The sequence below is a fragment of the Agelaius tricolor genome, unplaced genomic scaffold, assembly GCF_023055355.1.
Source record: "Agelaius tricolor isolate 1412-34295 unplaced genomic scaffold, bAgeTri1.0.p SCAF_11, whole genome shotgun sequence".
NCBI lineage: Eukaryota > Metazoa > Chordata > Aves > Passeriformes > Icteridae > Agelaius > Agelaius tricolor.
The window spans coordinates 25,404,290-25,421,943 of NW_027269271.1; the positions used below are offsets into that span (position 1 = coordinate 25,404,290).

Sequence of the window (17,654 nt, forward strand, 5' to 3'; positions counted from 1 at the left end):
CGCCGGGCGGGAGAGCCGTGGTCGCCCGAGCTCGGCTCGGGTGTGTGTTTGTGAGGTACTTGTAGCCGGGCACTTTCAGACTGCCTTTGTCCCGCCGAGAGTAGCGGTAGAGATGCATCTTCATCCCAGAGAGACTCGTGTTCGTGCCAGGGTAGTTTCTGAAGGAAATAACTCGTGGTCTTGGGAAGGAAGGCTGGGAAACGCTCGATGCCTCTGGCAGAGCATCCGGAGCGTCTCCCGCCCTTCGGGCGTGAGGGGAGCGGCTGTCTCGGGGCCTGAGCGCCTAAGATGCTGCGTGCCATAAAGTTCCCAGTGACTTGAGCTACTTTACCATGTAAGATAAAGCACTACGTAACTTTCCACTTGGAAGGGGCAGATAATGAGCCTGGTGCTCTCCCGGGATAGTGCAGGGATCCGCCTGGCTCTGGCCGGATCTCCAGCAGCGGCAAGGAGGGCTGTACCAGCCAGCCCGGCTGCTTTTTGTGCCTGATTCCCCTCGGGCTCCTCAGCACCCAGGCTGGCCGTGTCACACCTCTGCATGGGGCTTCCACTCTGTTTCTTACGGACTTCTTATTATCCTTGATTTTGTCAAATCCCCTTCTGGGCTTGCTTATACCGTCTGCTTCTGCAACCCTGGTGGCAGCAGTCACTACCTGCTGTTTGACTATAGATCCTTTTATCTGTTTTATACTGTTCCCTACTACTTTTCTGGAGTGCCCTCTAGTATTCAGATTGTGAGATTTGGTGAACAGCAATTGCAAGTTCAGTTTATGCACAGTGTTTAAAATGTTGTGAGCATTTGGGGCATCTATTCTCAGCTTTCACCTTTCAAACGGAAGAGCTTTTGGATTATCCTTGAGGCAGGTGCTGTGTCACACCCATCGTTTTGGTTCCATCTCATCCATACTGTTTTTCACTCCACAGGGCTGATGTTGGAGGTGCATAATCTGGAGCTGCATGCCCAAGGTGTGGGTGTGGCAAGGTTCTACAGAGTGGCCAAATGTTGCCTCCAGTCTTCCTCTCAATTCCATTCTGTTGGTGGCCAATGTGCTAATGTCTTTTTATGCCATTCACATTGACTCCATTATTTCAGTGAGCTCTCACTGAAGACTCTAAAACTTTTCTGGAGTTCAGAACTGCCTGTTCTGAGTTTATTGCTATGTAGGCTTGGTTTTGTTCTTTATATGTTACATTATGTACACTGAAACTCATGTATATCACTTTTGCCTGCTCACTTAGTTTTCTTGTAGTGTTCCTTGCCCTCAGCATTTGATTGCTTGTAGGAGCTTAGAATCATCAGAAACTCAAATTTCCTTCTTCACCAGGTCATAGATGAAGATATGAATAAAAATCAGTCTCAGTGACATTTCTTCACACTGAAAAGGGACGACTCAAGCCTTGCACATTGCTCCTTATGCTTTTAAGCAGCCTTAAATTTGTAGCAAAACCTTTCCCTAATCCTATATAAATTCCATCTTTTTAACTCCACTTTCAGTGCAGGGCTTTGTCCAAAGGCTTTTTGAGACACGTAACTCTGTCTGCTGGGTTCCTCTAGTCCTGTGCCTATTGACACTTCATAGACTCCAGCAGGTTTACAAGGCAGTGTTTTCCCCTCCTCCTAATGCTGATCCTTTCATTAAAGATTTTATGTCAGGAAGCTGTAAATGCCATCAGCTCCCTGGGGTGGAGCATGGTAACGAGATGACTGGGGGTAGAGGTCAAAGGACCTGTCCCTCATTTTGGGGAGAGTGAACTTGGGTATCGTAGGCGGGCTCAGAGTCAGCACCGTGCAGCCAGACACCCTCAGCACCTCGGCCAGCAGCTCTGCAGCTCCACGTGTGAACTCCCTCAGGGCTCCTGAGTTAATGCTGTCCAGTACCGTGGACTAATTATTTGAATTTATCTGATCTAATATTTAATGTATTATTACCTAAAATCTGCTTTGTCTGGTGTAAAGAGTGGGTCGATTGTGGGGATCTCCCAGCCATCCACCTCTGTGACATACACACAATTATTTGGATTCTCTGATGTGAGAAGACACTTCCAAGTGTCCTTTTTTACACTTCTGCTATCAAATACTCTGTTTTAATGCTATATTTTTGCATAACCTTTGACTGTTTCAATCACAGTAAACCTTCTCAGGATGGCAGAAAAACTGAAGGAATAAGTTAATATTGCATCACAATGTCTCATCTGGATGTTGTAGTGAAGACTCTTAAAGCTTCATCTTCTCAAAAATTACCTCCAAGAACTGAATCCCAGGAGAGGCTTTTATTAAATACCTCTCTGAAAGCTCTTCCTTTAAAAAGATTTTGTAGGATCTGAGAAATGACAGCTTAGCCTTCATCTAAGTCAGAAATTTGGGCCCAAACTTTGAAAATTAAGGATTTCTTTTTATTTCTTTCTGTAGTAGCCCTAAGCTGCTGAAAAGTCTCATGGAAATTGCCATTAGTAGAGTTTTGGTTGTGCTTAATTCCTACCATAAATGACTATATTCGTTGTAGAAAATAGGTGAGTAAATACATTTTACCTCTCTAAGCAAAGTTAGTGAGTGGTTAGAATTGAATCACTTCCTATGTGTTTTCAGTAACAAATAGAATAATTTTTAGTTATTAACACTATAGTGTTATAAACATGATAGTATTACATTATTTTGAGAACTGTATACATTTTCACATGACAGTTCAATTAGTAGTTTAAAGTAAACATAAAACCAACATTTTTTGCCCTCTCAGAATGTTTTGATGATCATGAAACTCTTACTGATATTGGTTGGTAACAGCCATATGATAAACAATCCTTAAAATGCTTCTTTCAGCCTTTGAGGACACACTTTTAAGACATGAAACCCTTAAGATTTAAAACTAAACAAGAGTTAGGCAAACCAGTCAAGGTAAGTCTGGAGATGGAAGGGAAAGGACTAGGAGGCTCTGATGGGGGAACTCTTTTAGGTTTTGCTGTACTCCAGGACTTGGGTGTTCTTTTCCTAAATCTTCATTTGCTTGACTCCCCCAGGTCTTTGAAAGCAGTGCCTGAGTGCACCACAAGTGGTTGGTGGTATCTCAGAGGTTCCTTCAGTTTGGTGGCACACCAGGTGGAATTGCAGGAAACTCTTGCACGTTTCCCATCTGTTTTTCCTGCTGTGGGATGGACATGGCCAGACCTGTTGGCCTCCAGCTCTGATTGAGCAGTTCATGGAGAAGCCAGCAGCCTTGGCAACCCTAATCAATAGTTTCTTGCTAGCCTATGCTCTTCTTTTCTCTTGCCAATCCTCTACTGCCTGTACTATGTTTAGAACTAGACACTGCCCATTCCCTTAGCAACATGGAACCCTCTTTTCCCCTCCCACTTCTGCAAGAACTCCAATATTTGACAACATCCAAACACCTGCTGTACTGGGAGCTGCTGGACTATCATAGATAATAGACTATTGAGCAACTCTGACACATTTCACATTTTATGCAAAATTTATTATATATAATTAATAATATTATTAATTTCTGACTTATAATTTTTTTTTTTGCTAAATAAAATAATAAAATTTAGGGGTTTTTTAAATCGTAGATCTTGAAAGACTTATTTCCTCAAAGAAGAGGGAAGGATGCATTTTGCTGTCTCTTACAGTTGTCAGGAGCCCATGGAACAGGGAAGGCAATATTAGGAAAAGGCAGAATTCATCAGAAGGTTATTCAGCTTTTGAATCCACAAACACAGATGCTGTAAAACACCAGTGAGCCAAACACTGAGCAGCTCAGCCTCCAGAGCAGTGTGCTGTGCATGCCCATGCAGTTATCACATCTGCTTTACCTCCCAAGCTGAGTGGAAGGGGAGAAATGCTGAACATGTGGTATTTGTACTGAACTGAAGCAGTTATGTTCAGTCAGCCTTTTTGTTTCTCTTTGTTCTAAAATATTTTACACTTATTTTTGTCCCTCTTCTAGGAAGTCTTATTTTTATAATGGCCTCTTTCAGTATCAAATAGAATTCTAATATCCATTCCAAAGCTGTATCTTTTAAGTTGCATGTAATAATACATATTTGATTAAAATTCTGTCAAGCCACATATAGTTTTACTCAAAATGCCTTCTTAATTAATACCTACATGGTGGCCTAATACTGAGGCCAAGCTTTGCTTGGCTGTACCAACCTCCAGGCATCTGGTTTGGCTTTCCAAAATAGCAAGCCTTTTGTTTCTCTGTGCCCATTCTTCCAGTCTCTCAAGAATATTTATCTGTGTGCTTTGCAAATACTGTGAACGACACGTCACTGCAACAATGGCATTGGGAACATTTGATTTACTCGAATCCGGGTGACTCATGAGCTTCCTTTCAGTCTATCAGTGGGCAATACTGCCTCTGCTTAGCCAATATTTAAATTTTCCCTGGCTTTTGATGGTGTGGATGGGCTAATGTTATGAACTAAAAATAACTGTAGGGGTGTGATGCTGATTATCCACTGACAGACAGGTCGATGGAGCCGCTCAGCAGCTCTCTGGACACAGCCTGGGGATCCCTGGGGAGGCTGCTGGCAGAGTGGAGCCTCTGCTGAGTGAAGCCTTTGGCTGTACTGCAAGCCTGGATGTGGCACTCAGTGTAACAGCAGTGAAATGTGTGGTATGGCTCTATCTTTATGTGGAAAATAACTTGGGAGAGTTCTGTTTGGATCTCCTACCAAACTTAACATTGCTCGTGTCACAGCTACCCCATAGCTTTTACTGCCATTTTTATGCAACATATTTGCTTTGGGGTTGAGTGGGTTATTAATGCAGGAGGGTTTGCTCACTAATGAGGCCACAGCTGTGGGCAAGAGGGACTTTTTAGTTTGCTTGTTTAGTGTCTCTGCTGTCAGACTGATCTCAAAGACACACCCTGAGACCCATAGACTGTTACTATGTGGCCTTCAGACAGCGTTTAAAGTAAAGAATGGAAGCTGACAAAATGCTTTTAGCAAGGACTTTTTAAAGCAGATATGCAGCACCATAGTGATTGCTGTAGAATCTAGAGGACATGCTATAAGATTGTCTTTGTTTTCAGGAGTGTAATTGTTAAAGTGGTCAGTGATCATAGTTATTTGGTATTTTGTTTCTAATAACAGCTTTAATATGTAAAGAATGAAAGAAAATATTGTATTCTGGTTAAGAAATGTCAGTATTCAGAGCTGTGGAAGAGATATTAAATTTCTCTGAATTAGATTAATTAAGAAACAACCCTCCATCCCCAAACTTGAACGAAAATTAATCTTACAGAACTTAATTATACCTTCTCTGTGGGTTGACGGCTTCAGCAGTTTGAGAACAATCTGGTAGCAAAACATTGTGTGTTTAAAAAGAGTAAGTACACATTGTCCTGATTCCTGATTCATTCAGGAAGTGGAATCAGAGTATCTGTTTGGTTTTGTGATGCTGGTGAGATCTTCTCATCTTGCTGCTGGAGCATGATCAACATTTCTTGTAGCACATAACCTATGATGAGCTTTGACCTGGAGAATTCCTCAGGTTTTTCTTGCCTTTTCCTTTTGTAACTCCCAAAGCATCTTACACAAGTTGTGTAGTGATACTGAAAATTCTTTGTGCTCTGCAATACACAACTGTATTGTCCATGTCATCTTCTACAACTGCATGGAGAAGAGCTACAGCCAAGAAGGAACAGATGTCTAAATAGAAAAATGTATAATCATTAATATGTATTTGATCTATTTGGCTTTAGGGCAGCTGACTCTGCTTAATGTTTGCTTAATGGTGAGAACCTCCTTAGTCCTGCACTGTGGGCTGGAATTTAAATGAAATCTTGCAATAAAGCTTCTACTGTCATGACAAAAAAGCACAAATAACTGTTTCTGAAGAGCCTTGGTTGTATCACATGATTCTATGGCTGTCCAGCCTTCTGTAATATGTATGTCTTCTATTTTGTCTATTTGGGTCAAGGTGTTCCAAGTGAAAATGCAAAATAAGGCCAGAACCCAGGTGAGATCTCTGAGTGTAGGTCATATTCAGATTCCATAGTAAGCAGAATATTGCTTGCCTGCAAATTTTGTTTGAGCCAAAAAACAGTAAGGAAAAATTTGCTTAATATGTACATATATGCACAAACACATCAGGATATCCTATTACATGCAGATGATAAATACCATGAAAAATCTTCAGAAGAGTAAAGCTGTTCTTTGCAGAACCATTTTGCTGATAACAAATTATTTTAGCTGTGCATGGAGCTAAATGTTGCCCAAACTTCATTACTGAATCTGACCAGTAACTAATGAAAACCTCATGTGAAAGTCATAGCAATATCTGCTGTTCTCATCCTGCTGATTTTAAGAATTTCTCCTGTGGACATATCTGTGTGCTGGTGCTGTGGGAGCTTGTAGAGAAGCTTTGCAGTATCTTGAATGTAAAATTCATAAAAACATCCCAAGGCAGAATTCTTCTCATCTTCCTGCAAGGCCACAGTAGAGTTCACTTCTCCCTGATGGCAGTGATGTATAAAGGCATTTTTATGACTAGAGGATGGAGCTTGTAGAATTCAAGACATTCATCTCTCTTCTGTCCTTTTGACATCTGTCAAAACTGTAAATATACCAGAGCAGTAATATAAGGATTCTCAGTCCTCAGACTCCTCATCTGTGACCAAAAAGCTGCTGTTTAATTTCACCAGAAGTCAGAATCTTTGTCATGGACTGTAGAATAGAGGACTGGAACATGGAAGGCATCAAATGGCCCAGGAGAGTGTAGGAAATGATAGCTAGTCTGTATTATATTGGATCCTTTATTTCATCATGAGAATTTTATATTAGGAAAAGACTTGAAAATAAGGTCTGGAAATCAGGAGAGATTTCAGTGTATACATATAGTGTCTCACTGTATCCCTATGGGAGATGTATAAAGTAGCTTTTATTCTGCAGGATAGCACCTTGGTAAAATCTACATATAGTACTGTATGTTTGGCCTCCAGAGTAATTCATTCCTACTTCTTTGATGCCTTTGATATTGTGAGTAAACTAATTCAGCTTTAGTTTTCCTTTTACTGTGACAAAGATCATGGGAGAATTTCTCCAGTCTTGATTGGAGATTTATTTCATTTATGCAAAGGCAGAACAGCAATCACAGTACTCCACCCTGCTCTGCAGAGCTGCTAACGGAATTGAATAACATAGATTGCATGGGTTTTTATACTATAAAAATGGCATTTCAGACTGAAAATACAGCTTTAATAGTCATGGAGTTTGAGCTGCCTGGAACCCTAGAATCCCTCTCAGTGTATGCACTGAAGAACTTTTTGATCTCACTGATATCAGTTACTGCATGAAGTTATTTCTGATTTTTATAAATACACTTTATGTCAGACTCAGGAGTAATATGCATGAAATGTCACTGAGGGCCGGATGTTCAACTGCTGTGTAATGACATTGACCCTTCTGAGGACAGTGAAATAACTGCAGTTTATGCAATTGAAGTATTGAGCTCTCAACTTTGATTTACAGTGAATACAGAGTTACTTCCATGCCTGAGTACAAGTAAACTCCAGACTTCACCTTGACCATTGTTTTAATGGGTCCTCCAGGCTGTTTGTACACTTAATTGTTTTTGTTTTTCTCTCTTAGTGTTGGAGCACTCGTGGGCCTGTCAATAGCAGCAGTGGTCCTCTTTGCTTTTATCATCACTGTGTGTGTTCTCTGTTACCTGTTTATCAGCACCAAGCCACGCAGCAAACTTGATACTGGTTTGAGCTTACAGACAGCAGGTAAGACCAGTTGTTATTGATGTGCATTATCACCTGCAGAGGAAAAGCCTTACTCTGTCTTTAAATGGATGTGGAGGAATCCAACAGTGTGTGTTTTCTTTCTGATGGGAATGTCAAGATGTAATCAAGCTGTCCTGCTGTATGCCTGCTCTGTGAAATCTGCACCAAATTCAAAACATTTAGCACAAGCTTAGTATATTTATTTAGTAGTAGGAAAAGTGTAGAAGTTTGCAATACTGGGTGAGGGTAAATTAGCCCCTTTATCAGGAAGAGACTTATTGATTTAGTTACTCTGGATTTCCTGTCAAGAGTACATAAACATATAGTAGTGATTCATTCTAGGAATAAGAATCTCAGGAGAGAGTTCAAGTGTATTTTCTTGTGACAGAGAGAGGTCATTCTTTTTTTTTTTTCCTTTCTTCCTGATATAGGATCCAGACTTTGAATTCTAAAACTCTGTTTCATTAGCAGTAGTCCATGCCTTTGTGCCCAGACTGTGTTGGCAGATGCCTGCAGGAACAGTGCATGTAGTCTGCACTAACCCACTCACATGGGAAAATGACTGCTGCTGCTGCTCCAGCTCACTACATTTGTGAAATCTCCCTTGGCAAGATGGGGTGTGATAAGTTTCACCCTTTGTCTTGGACTTCCTAAATATTTAAATGAACTGTTTCAGCAGTTCAACCAGTAAAGTTGTAGGAAATAGAAGGAATGTTGTTCTTATGTAGGCATTGGAAATTCAACAAATGCTAGGAAAAAGCTCAGCTCAAGTTTTCTCTTTACTTGTTATTTTAAAATGCTTCTACACCTGCATGGCAGTAAATGACCAATGAGTTACTGTAATTACAGCTCATTATAGAGCAGTAAGCCCCCTCCTGAGTGTCTAGTTAACACAGTCCACTTCATATCAAGCTTCCTCTGTGTAATTTTCTTCTCCAGAGAATGCAGGCTTTGGTTTAAAAGTGGTTCATAGAGCTGTCAGAACTGCAAAGCCTTCCTTTGTAGCTGTGTGAGGTGAGCAAGCTGCTGAAGTCACACATTCAGCAAACTGCTACTAATCTACAAATTGAAAACTTCACACTATCCTGGAGAGAGAGTGGAATTAAGACCTGCTAGCTAGAACAGCCTAAATAAACTCTTGGGTGGGATGAACAGAATGCTCTCGTGCTCCTCTACAAGATGATTGTGTCTTAATTATAAACAGGCATTATGTTTTTGAACATGTAGCTGTTCAATTTCTTCCCTCGGGTTTTCCTGCTATGGCAGCAGCTCTTAATCCACTGCCAGGACAGCAGTTCTGTATTTCTCATGCCTTTTATTTTTGTGCCAGACATGTTTGGCACGTGAGGAGCTGGGAAGGAGGCAGGTGCTACTGCACCTCTGCTGCCAAGCAATTCCATCTTTCTGTAGGGACCTGAACCCTGCTGCAAACCCACATCCTGCTTGGGTGGCAAAGGCTGTTCCTCTCTTTGGAGGATGAGCTGAACAGCATCCCACTGATGACCCAGCATTCATGTAGGCATCCCAAGCCACAATTCTGAACCTTCTGAGGCTGGGAAGCTGAGGGATCTTTGCTTTTTCCCAGCCATCTTCTGTGTGGTTTGGAGCTTTGCTTGGACAAATTCCTTTGTATTTAAACATGGTTTTGACTGCTCTCATCTTGTGTTTTTTGCTTTTATTATTCTGCTTCTTTGCCTGCTTCAAATGAAAATTATTTCACATCCAAATTCTCATAGCTTTGGCTGTTGATGAGGTGGGTTGCTGGAAATTGAAAGCCAGTTGCTTTGCCAAGGTTGAGAGATCTTTAGAAATGTTTTAGGATTTCACTGACAAGCCTGAGTGCTTGCCTTCATCATACTTGGCTTTCTTTTGCATGGAAGTCATGCAAGGGCTGAGTGTCTGACAAGATGGCTGGTTAGCTGCTTGCAGCCCTGGAGAAAATAAAAACAGCCTCTCTCCTCATCTTTCAGTTCTTCTGAGAATGCAGGATAACTGTACATAAGCAATAAAAACAAATTTAAAAATTAAAACAGTTTTTAGACGCTTCAGAAAGCTGCAGGCCTGAGGGCTGTGAGTTTTAAGTATGAACTCAGTTCAACACAGCTTTTTCTGAACTGGCATAATTTTGCCTTTAGATGAAGGCTGTGTCACATTCTAGTTGTTGTGCAGCATCTGGATTCCTGGAGCACTCAGAGAGCACTCATTTTTGAAAGTAGTATTCTTTATTATATTCAATTTCACCCATAATACATCAGCTCAGTTGGAGTTTCATATCTCATTAAACAAACAATTGGTTATTTTATGCCTTTCCCTATCTCACATAATAACAAAAGTTGGTCATTGTTCTTTTTCTTAGGCTCATCCAAGATCTCCAAAATACAGAAGTGGAGTAGTTGAATTTTTACAGAAACAGTATCCAGATCAATGATAAATCTAACAATAAACTGAATATGAAGCCCTTTATTAAAGTTTCTGATTCTACAAAAGGCATATCAACTGGAATTTGCCTCTGTTTAGCCTTAAACAAATGGTCTTCCATAGCATCAGCACAGATCTTCCATTGCATCAGCACAGATCTTCCATTGCATCAGCACTGAGTGTTAGAGATTGGGTTCTTGAGTTAGCTAAGGATGTTTTAGCCCTAGCAAAAATTTACATTTTAATCTGAGCATTGAATTTCAGGAAGAATGAGCTCAGCCACTGATATAGACAAGGAAGAACTACTTAAATGTTACTGGAGTCAGACATTTATATTTGTAGAGTGCAGAGTTGATCTGTAATATGCAAGACAGTATGTGCAGGCAAGCACATATAAATGAAGATCCTGCATTTCAGTTGCTTGTTAAGCTCTTTCCAAGAGAAAGTATTTTCCATTGAACTCATTGTAGATGTTTTTGTTTCTCCCATTTGAAGGCTGGGGATGAGTAGTAGTGGTAAAAGAAGGCTCGAAGAAATCCAAGCCTGAATATGCAAACATGATGTATTTATTCAAGGTGAAAGGGAATTTGGCCATGTGCTTTGTTCTTCTTTTAACAAAAAACTTTTCTTTCTGCAAAAGGTTTATCCTCTTCCCTATGTGGGAAGCTAGAATTCACAGGATTTTAAGTGTTTCATTAAGGCTGAATGAATAATGCTGGAACATCCCCACAGTGCAGGATAAGGAGGACTGAGTAAATATTGCATAATTATCAGGATGGGAGTGGTAAACAGGCAGAAAAGGGGAAATTCAGAGGCACCCCTGGAAAAGGTGTGCCTCTGGATTTCCCCATACCCTTGCCTTGACCAGGCAGCTGATGGGAGAGGAATGATCATCTCTGCTGGCCCCTGAGAATGGGCTTTGCCATCACAGATATAAAAGGTGGAGAGAGTCTCTCCACCTTGATGACCCAAACAGTTTTTAATCACATTTTCTGAGTTGCCCTGGTATTTCTGCCAGGTCTGGAAAGACCTTTGAGATGAAGTGCTCCATGCCACTGCAAAGCATGAATAGCAAATTACATTTTATGATGATAACTAATACTTCTCCCTTAAAATTTAGCACGGGAAGACCTCTGTAAATGTGTTCAGAGTCAGACAAGGACCTTTGGGTTGGAGTGTGAAAGAATTGTGGCCTTGTAAATTAATTGTAAGTGCTAGGGAAGATGTGCTTTAATAGAAGTTATTAATTCCTTGCTCTTGCAAAGCAGTGACATCACAATTTGCAAAAGTTCATGGTTTCACTTCATAACAAGGAAAAACACAGCTTGAAAAATAGCCAGATGACTTTTCTGTCCCTATTTCTCTCCTTAATCAAAGATTCCTCATGGGGAGTTATTCACATATATTAAATATTCAGGTATTTTGATGAAAAAGCACAAAACTCTCACACATTGTTTTTCTTAGCTCAGTACAAATTCTGACTATTGGTTGTGCAAGCAGATAGCTGCTGTCTGAATTCAGATGCACTGCTTGGCTTTTGGAATGTACACCCATAATTTTGCCTTCTAGGTTTAGGAGTAATTTCAACTGTTTGGTGTTCTTGTAGCTGCTTTAAATTTCCCCAGTTAGGCTACTTTTATCATGTACCTCAGATTTCTGTATCGGGAAAAATCAGCCAAATGGGCTCAACTGTTGGAAAAAACCACTTTTTTTTGCCTTCTTTTTATGAAATGAAGAAAATTTCCATTTTAAAGCTGGGAATTCAAGTTGAATGGAAGGGTACATCACTAGAACAGATTGGATTTTGAAATGTCTTTATTGGACTCCTTAGCTTTTAAATTTCCCAGACTTTCTTGTAGCAGCAAGATTTTTGCAGCGCATTAGGAAGGATGTTTTTTACTACAAATATACACCTAGCTGCTGTAGGCTTCAAAAATAAAGTGCCTTCCTCTGTAACTGCTAAGAATTCTTTTTTCTTTTTGGGTTTGTTTTTTTTCCCAGCTGAAATAACTCAGTTGTTTTCAACTAAGATCTTGGCTTAAATACTGTTGTGCAGATTTTTAAAAATGCTAAACTACCAAATCCCGTTTTTGCATTTTTGAAACCAAATTGCATTTTTTTCAATTCAAACAAAAGAAAATAAAATTCAGCTTTCAAAACACCTCAATAACAAATAATTCCCCTTTCTCAATCTGCTTTGCTTCAGGTTCTTATAAAATTAAAATTTTAGCATTCTCAACTTTTCATCCCTTTTTGAATATAGGGAATCTGTTTTTCAATCCCTTCCCCACACACTGGCTGGAGAAAAGTACCCTGCCCAGTTAAGTTTATCTTTTCTGTCTCTTTGTGTTGGCCCACACTTGGGAAAACGGAAAATGAGGTCAAAGACAGTGTTGAACTAAAGGGTAATGGGAAATCCAGGGAGGCCTGGGAGGAAGATTGATGAGCTCCACAAGGAGAATTAGATGACAGGATAAAGCAGGGAGAGGCTTTGGAGCTGGCAGATAAAAGAGAAACCTTCAAGGAGCTGAATGCTCCTGGGAGCTTTTGGAAGAGGGATAGGACTGATGGAGCTGGGAGCAGCAGGGCAGGGAGGCAGCGATGCTGGAGGGGATGGAGAAGGTCCTGGGGGCCAGAAGGTGGAGCAGAAGCCTGGTGCTTGGGGAGAGGGATGGACAGGGAGCCTGGCAGAGGGGGAATCATGTACAGGGTTGAGATTTAGGGCAGAGAAACGGGAGGAGAGACTCCAAATTTGACTTGATATTCATGGATGTGGGCACTATCGTGGGAAGGAGAGTAGCAGAAAATAAGGACTGGAAACAGAATGAGAATAGTGGGAAGGGAATGAAAGAACAAATATCAGGTAAGAAAGGAAATAAAGTTGAGTGCATTTAGGAAAGTCTTTTCTTCTAGAGCTTTGTTTTCTCAGCTGCCAGCAGGGATCAGTGAAAACTGGCAGAGTATCTCTCTCCTCCCTTCCTGCAGTGATCCACTGCAGGCTGCCTTTGCTTTAGTTACTCTGCTCAGATGGGCAAACTCGAGTTATCTGCACTGAATCAAAGATTCCTGCCCTTCTGCTCCAAGCAAGTGTCTGTACCACTTAGCTGGTGGAATTTTAACTATTTCTTACATTAACCTATGAAGTTGTGCTCTGAAAAACAATATTCAAATGCTACTAGGCTTCAAAACCAAACACTCAGAAGATGGGAGATGCCAGAACTAAAGATTTGGTGGGAAATTGGTAAAATGCTTAACTAAAAATAGTTTTATCTGCTCCTGTCATCACGTTAATCTTTCTATAAAACTTGGGTAACACTTGCAAAGAAATATTGTGAGCCTCCCTACACACACTCAGAGCTTTGGGGTCACTGGATGAAGGTGACTGAAAGCAGCAGTGACTGATTATGTTTGGAGAGGGATGAAAGTTTGAGATTTCTCACCTGTTTTCTTGAATATGGGAAATTTTAATGCAATTTCTTTTAGGAGACTTTCTGATTTCCTGCTACAGGCCCAGCTTATACCACGGTGCTGCTTCCTTAAACTGCTCTTCACTTTGATGTTTATTCCTTTTTAACACAAGTTAATAATTGCAGCCTCCCTGAGGCCCAGGAATGCAAAGTGGAATGGATTTAATCTGTCTCATCTAAAAATTGTAGAAGATTCCAGGAACTGTGGTTTTCCTAGTGCAGTGGGCATATTTATGTATTACTACTTGCAACTGATGGAAGAATAATGCTCTTAATTCTTCTAAAAATGCCTTTGTTTTACAGACAGTGAGGCCAGAGGGAGTTCGATATGTTAAAGACAGAGGCACTGAATGGATTCTACCAATGTTATGAAGAAAAGAGGTACCATGAGAATGTTTCTTTTTATCTTATTCTGTAGTATTTGTATACTCTCTACTCTGTTTTACATGGATTTCATAAAATTATTCTTTATGTGGGTTTTTAACTTTTTGAAAAGCACTGGCAAACTGTCTCTGGCTGATTCATTTATACACTGCCCTGATGCTGTCCTTGCACAGGGATGTATCTGCAGAGACTTGGACAGAGTCCTTCCCCAGACACATCTCTTCCAGATTTACTGGCACTGAATACTCCATCATGGTTATGTGCCAGACAAGATTATATTCCCTTATGCTGTTATTGTCCTTTCCCTGAGCTGGCCTGGGTGCACCAGAGCTTACTGAGGAGGCAGACACTGTAACTTATTCAAAAGAATTTCTTTAGTGATGAATTGCCAGAAAGGCTCCTGTGTGATGAAGGGTGAAAGCAGTGAAGTTCTGTTGGGCAGTTTTCCTGGGGATGCAGGAATCAGTGCCAGGTAAATTTTGCTACAGAACTGGAGAGGGTTATCTTGCAAGAAAGTTGATTTTTATGCTGAAATAATGTGTAAAGGTCAAACTGCCTATGGCACAGACCCTGCAGAACAGTGTTTAAAATGTACCCCAATACAGATGAGCTGTACTTCAGACTTAAGAGGACTTTATGAATAATGCAAAGGACTTCAAATGGCATGAAACATGCATTTTACTTTCTGCAGGGGGTGAAAGCTCATGGCTTAACAGCCACAGAATGTGAGAATAGCTGCAGATCACCAATGTCTAGCACAAGAAAAATAAGTGGTCCTATTTGCTCAGCAGCTGTTTTCAGATGAGCAGGAAAGTAAATGAGTCAAGACTTCCCTGTTTCACTTGTACCCTTAAAAAAAGTTACGCTGTGCATCCCAAGTGCAAATGCATCTTTCTCAGAGCTCTTTATCAGCATAACAAGTTGATTTTGGCTCCTGTTCCTTATAAAAAGACTGAAGTGTAACAAAACTAATTTCAAAACTCCTAACCACCTCCACACATTTTTTTTTCTGCTGTTGCAAATGAAATGGCTTGTGGGAGAAAAATGCCATGGAAAGACTAAAATGGATCCTGCAGTCAGAAAGCCGTCTGTAGTGAGAAAATCCAAAAATATCCCAGGCAAGCACCAAGTACTGAGATGAGCTGAGCTCTGTGGATGTGGCATTGCTTTTTGAAGGCCATGAGCCTCTCGTTTCCTCATGCTTCTCTTTGCCTTCTTTTCTGTCATGGTAGAGAGGCTGATGTTTACAGGGTGCCTGCTAACCCACTGTTGCTTACAGGGAGAGAATGGAGAGAGAGCTGCAAAGGACTTGGGTAGGGTTTGAATGCATGCATTATATAAAGACCAAAAGATCTGGAAGCTTTTTTTGTGTATTAATTACACAACTTTTTTTTTTTTTTGCCAAAATGAGGCTGGAATTATAGTGAAGACTGAAAATACTTGAGATCTCATTTGGAGCTAAGTCCAGGAAAACTATGTCCTTAACCTGTGAGCCTTTTTCCTTCCTGATTCAGAATGGAAAAGGAGGCAAGGATCTTTTCTGAACTTCAACACATAATATGGCTAAGTGCTGATAGAAATTCCAGGTCTCTTGTTGTTTTTTGTCTCCTGCTTTCCACATGTGCTTGCTGCAGATTTCGTACCCACACCTGTCATGGAGAGCCACTTCACAGTGCAGCATTAAGCCAGAGAGTCCATCAGTTGTTGCAAATTTCTACTGCTGGGAGAAAGCTACAGGTGCCAATTAGATTTCCTTTAGCAGGCATATTTCTTCTGCCAAATTCGCTGAGTTTTAATTAGGAACAGGACCCCTTGTGGTTGGTGTAGTTCAGCATACAATTCAGGTTTGTTTGCTTGCTCTTTTCCACCAAAAGGGCAAACACAGCTCTTAGCTTTACAAAGGGAAAGGAGAGGAGCTAGGCAGATGAAGGCATTGCTTCTAACTTAGGGTGATAATACATTAAATTATTAAGTAGTTGACCTATGCACAAGAAAAATCTGACACAGATTTAGTGAAGACAGATCATGACAAATCAGTCTAATTTCTCTCTTTGTCAAGGTAATTTTGCCTATCAGGTAAGTGGGAACAAGTGGCTGTGATTACAGATTGTTATGAAAAGGGAAATTTTCAGTGACTCATTCTCAAGCACATTTTTGGAGGGAAGAAGGATGTCTTGGGAAGTGTCTGGCACATTATCCCAGATAAGTAGTAAGAGCTTGGCTGAAGAACTAAAGAGCACATGAATAAAATTTTTGAATGACACCACCCTGAGAAGAGTTGCAAGACTCTGGGGCTAAAACTACCTTTCAGAATTATTTCTTTGCCCTCAAGAAATGTTCCTAAATTTAAAAAAAGTGAAATAGAATAAAAATCAAGGTACTGTAGTTAAAAAGAAACCAAGTCCTCAAGTATAATTGAAGAAGCTGACTAAATAGTAAAGAAATGCTTCCTAATATCCAGTGTAAACCTCCCCTGGTGCAGCTTTGAACCATTCCCATGCATCCTTTCACTGGATACCAGGGAGAAGAGATCAGAGAATCACAGCATGGTTTGGGCTGGAAGGGACTTTCAGGATCATCTGTTTCCAATCCTGCTCTCATGGGCAGGGACACCTTCCAGTAGACCAGGTTGCTCAGAGCTCCATCTCACCTGGCCTTGAACATTTCCAGGAATGGGGCATCCACAGCTTCTCTGGGCAGCCTGTGCCAGGGCCATTCTCTCCACAGTCCCCTCCTCAGGGAGCTGGACAGGGCAGTGAGGTCACCCCTCAGCCTCCTTGTCCCTGAAGTACACAAGCCCAAAGTCCTTAGGCACTGCTCATGGGACACTCCTTCCACCTGTCCTTCCAGCCCTTTCTGCAGCTTTGTTGGTCTCTTTTGGATGCTTTTGAGTACCTTAACATCCTTCTTAAATTGTGCAACCCAGAAGCACACTCTTCATTCACAGTGAGACTGCAGCAAGGCTCAATGCAGCAGGATAACCCCCTCTTCTGAGCAGCTGGCCATTTATTGGTGTCTGACACATCCCAGATGGGCTTTGCCTCCTCAGCTGCCAGAGCACACTGCTGTCAGCCAGATTGCAGTGCTGGGGAAGTGTACAAATCTCACTTTACATGTATGTCTCAGCTTTTCATTTAAGTTCATCAGGAATGTGTAACTATCCTCAGAGTCTTCAGCAGAAAACAATCTAGAATTTGAATCTGCAAAAAGTATCACTGATAACTCAGATGAGCATCATTCCTCTCAGTGAACCAGTACTGATGTTCTTTGGTGGTTAGGATGCTCCTGCTGCTAGTTGCCATCTGCCTCAAGCCCAAGATTTCCTGCTTCAGAACTTCTGTCAGTAGCTGAGTTAGCTGAAATTGTCCAGCCAGACTTCAGTACATGTCCATTTTTTTGCATATCCAGACAAGCATTTGCTTCTTAATCCATCTGTACCAACAGCTGTTGTGTTTTACCTCAGAATCAATCCTGCTTAAATGAGCAGTAGAGCAACAGAGCAATTTATTTTGTATAGAAATTCCTCAAATGTAGTTTGGAATATATTCTGGTGTCTTTCAGGGTTAAAGGCACACATTGTAAGTATGTCTATCATTAAAAAGAAATTAACTGCATGGTTTGATGTAGATTTTAGTGGTGCATTTTCCAAGAG

The 17,654-nt window shown here is 40.9% G+C and overlaps 1 protein-coding gene across 5 annotated transcripts in view; it reads left to right on the forward strand.

The window, feature by feature from the left end:
• The window catches only part of SHISAL2A (shisa like 2A), a 51,540-nt gene that overhangs the window by 651 nt on the left and 33,235 nt on the right, over positions 1-17,654 (forward strand). For 3 of the 5 annotated variants that reach the window (XR_011680650.1, XR_011680649.1, XM_071436748.1), the window contains exon 2: positions 13,922-13,999. Coding sequence is in view for 2 of the 5 variants with exons in the window: in XM_071436748.1 (XP_071292849.1) it covers positions 13,947-13,999 (53 nt within the window). In the remaining 3 variants the exon portion in view is untranslated. Of the gene's footprint in view, positions 1-7,593; positions 7,734-13,921; positions 14,000-17,654 lie in introns of all 5 variants that reach the window. The other 2 variants (XR_011680651.1, XM_071436749.1) reach the window with 1 other exon arrangement.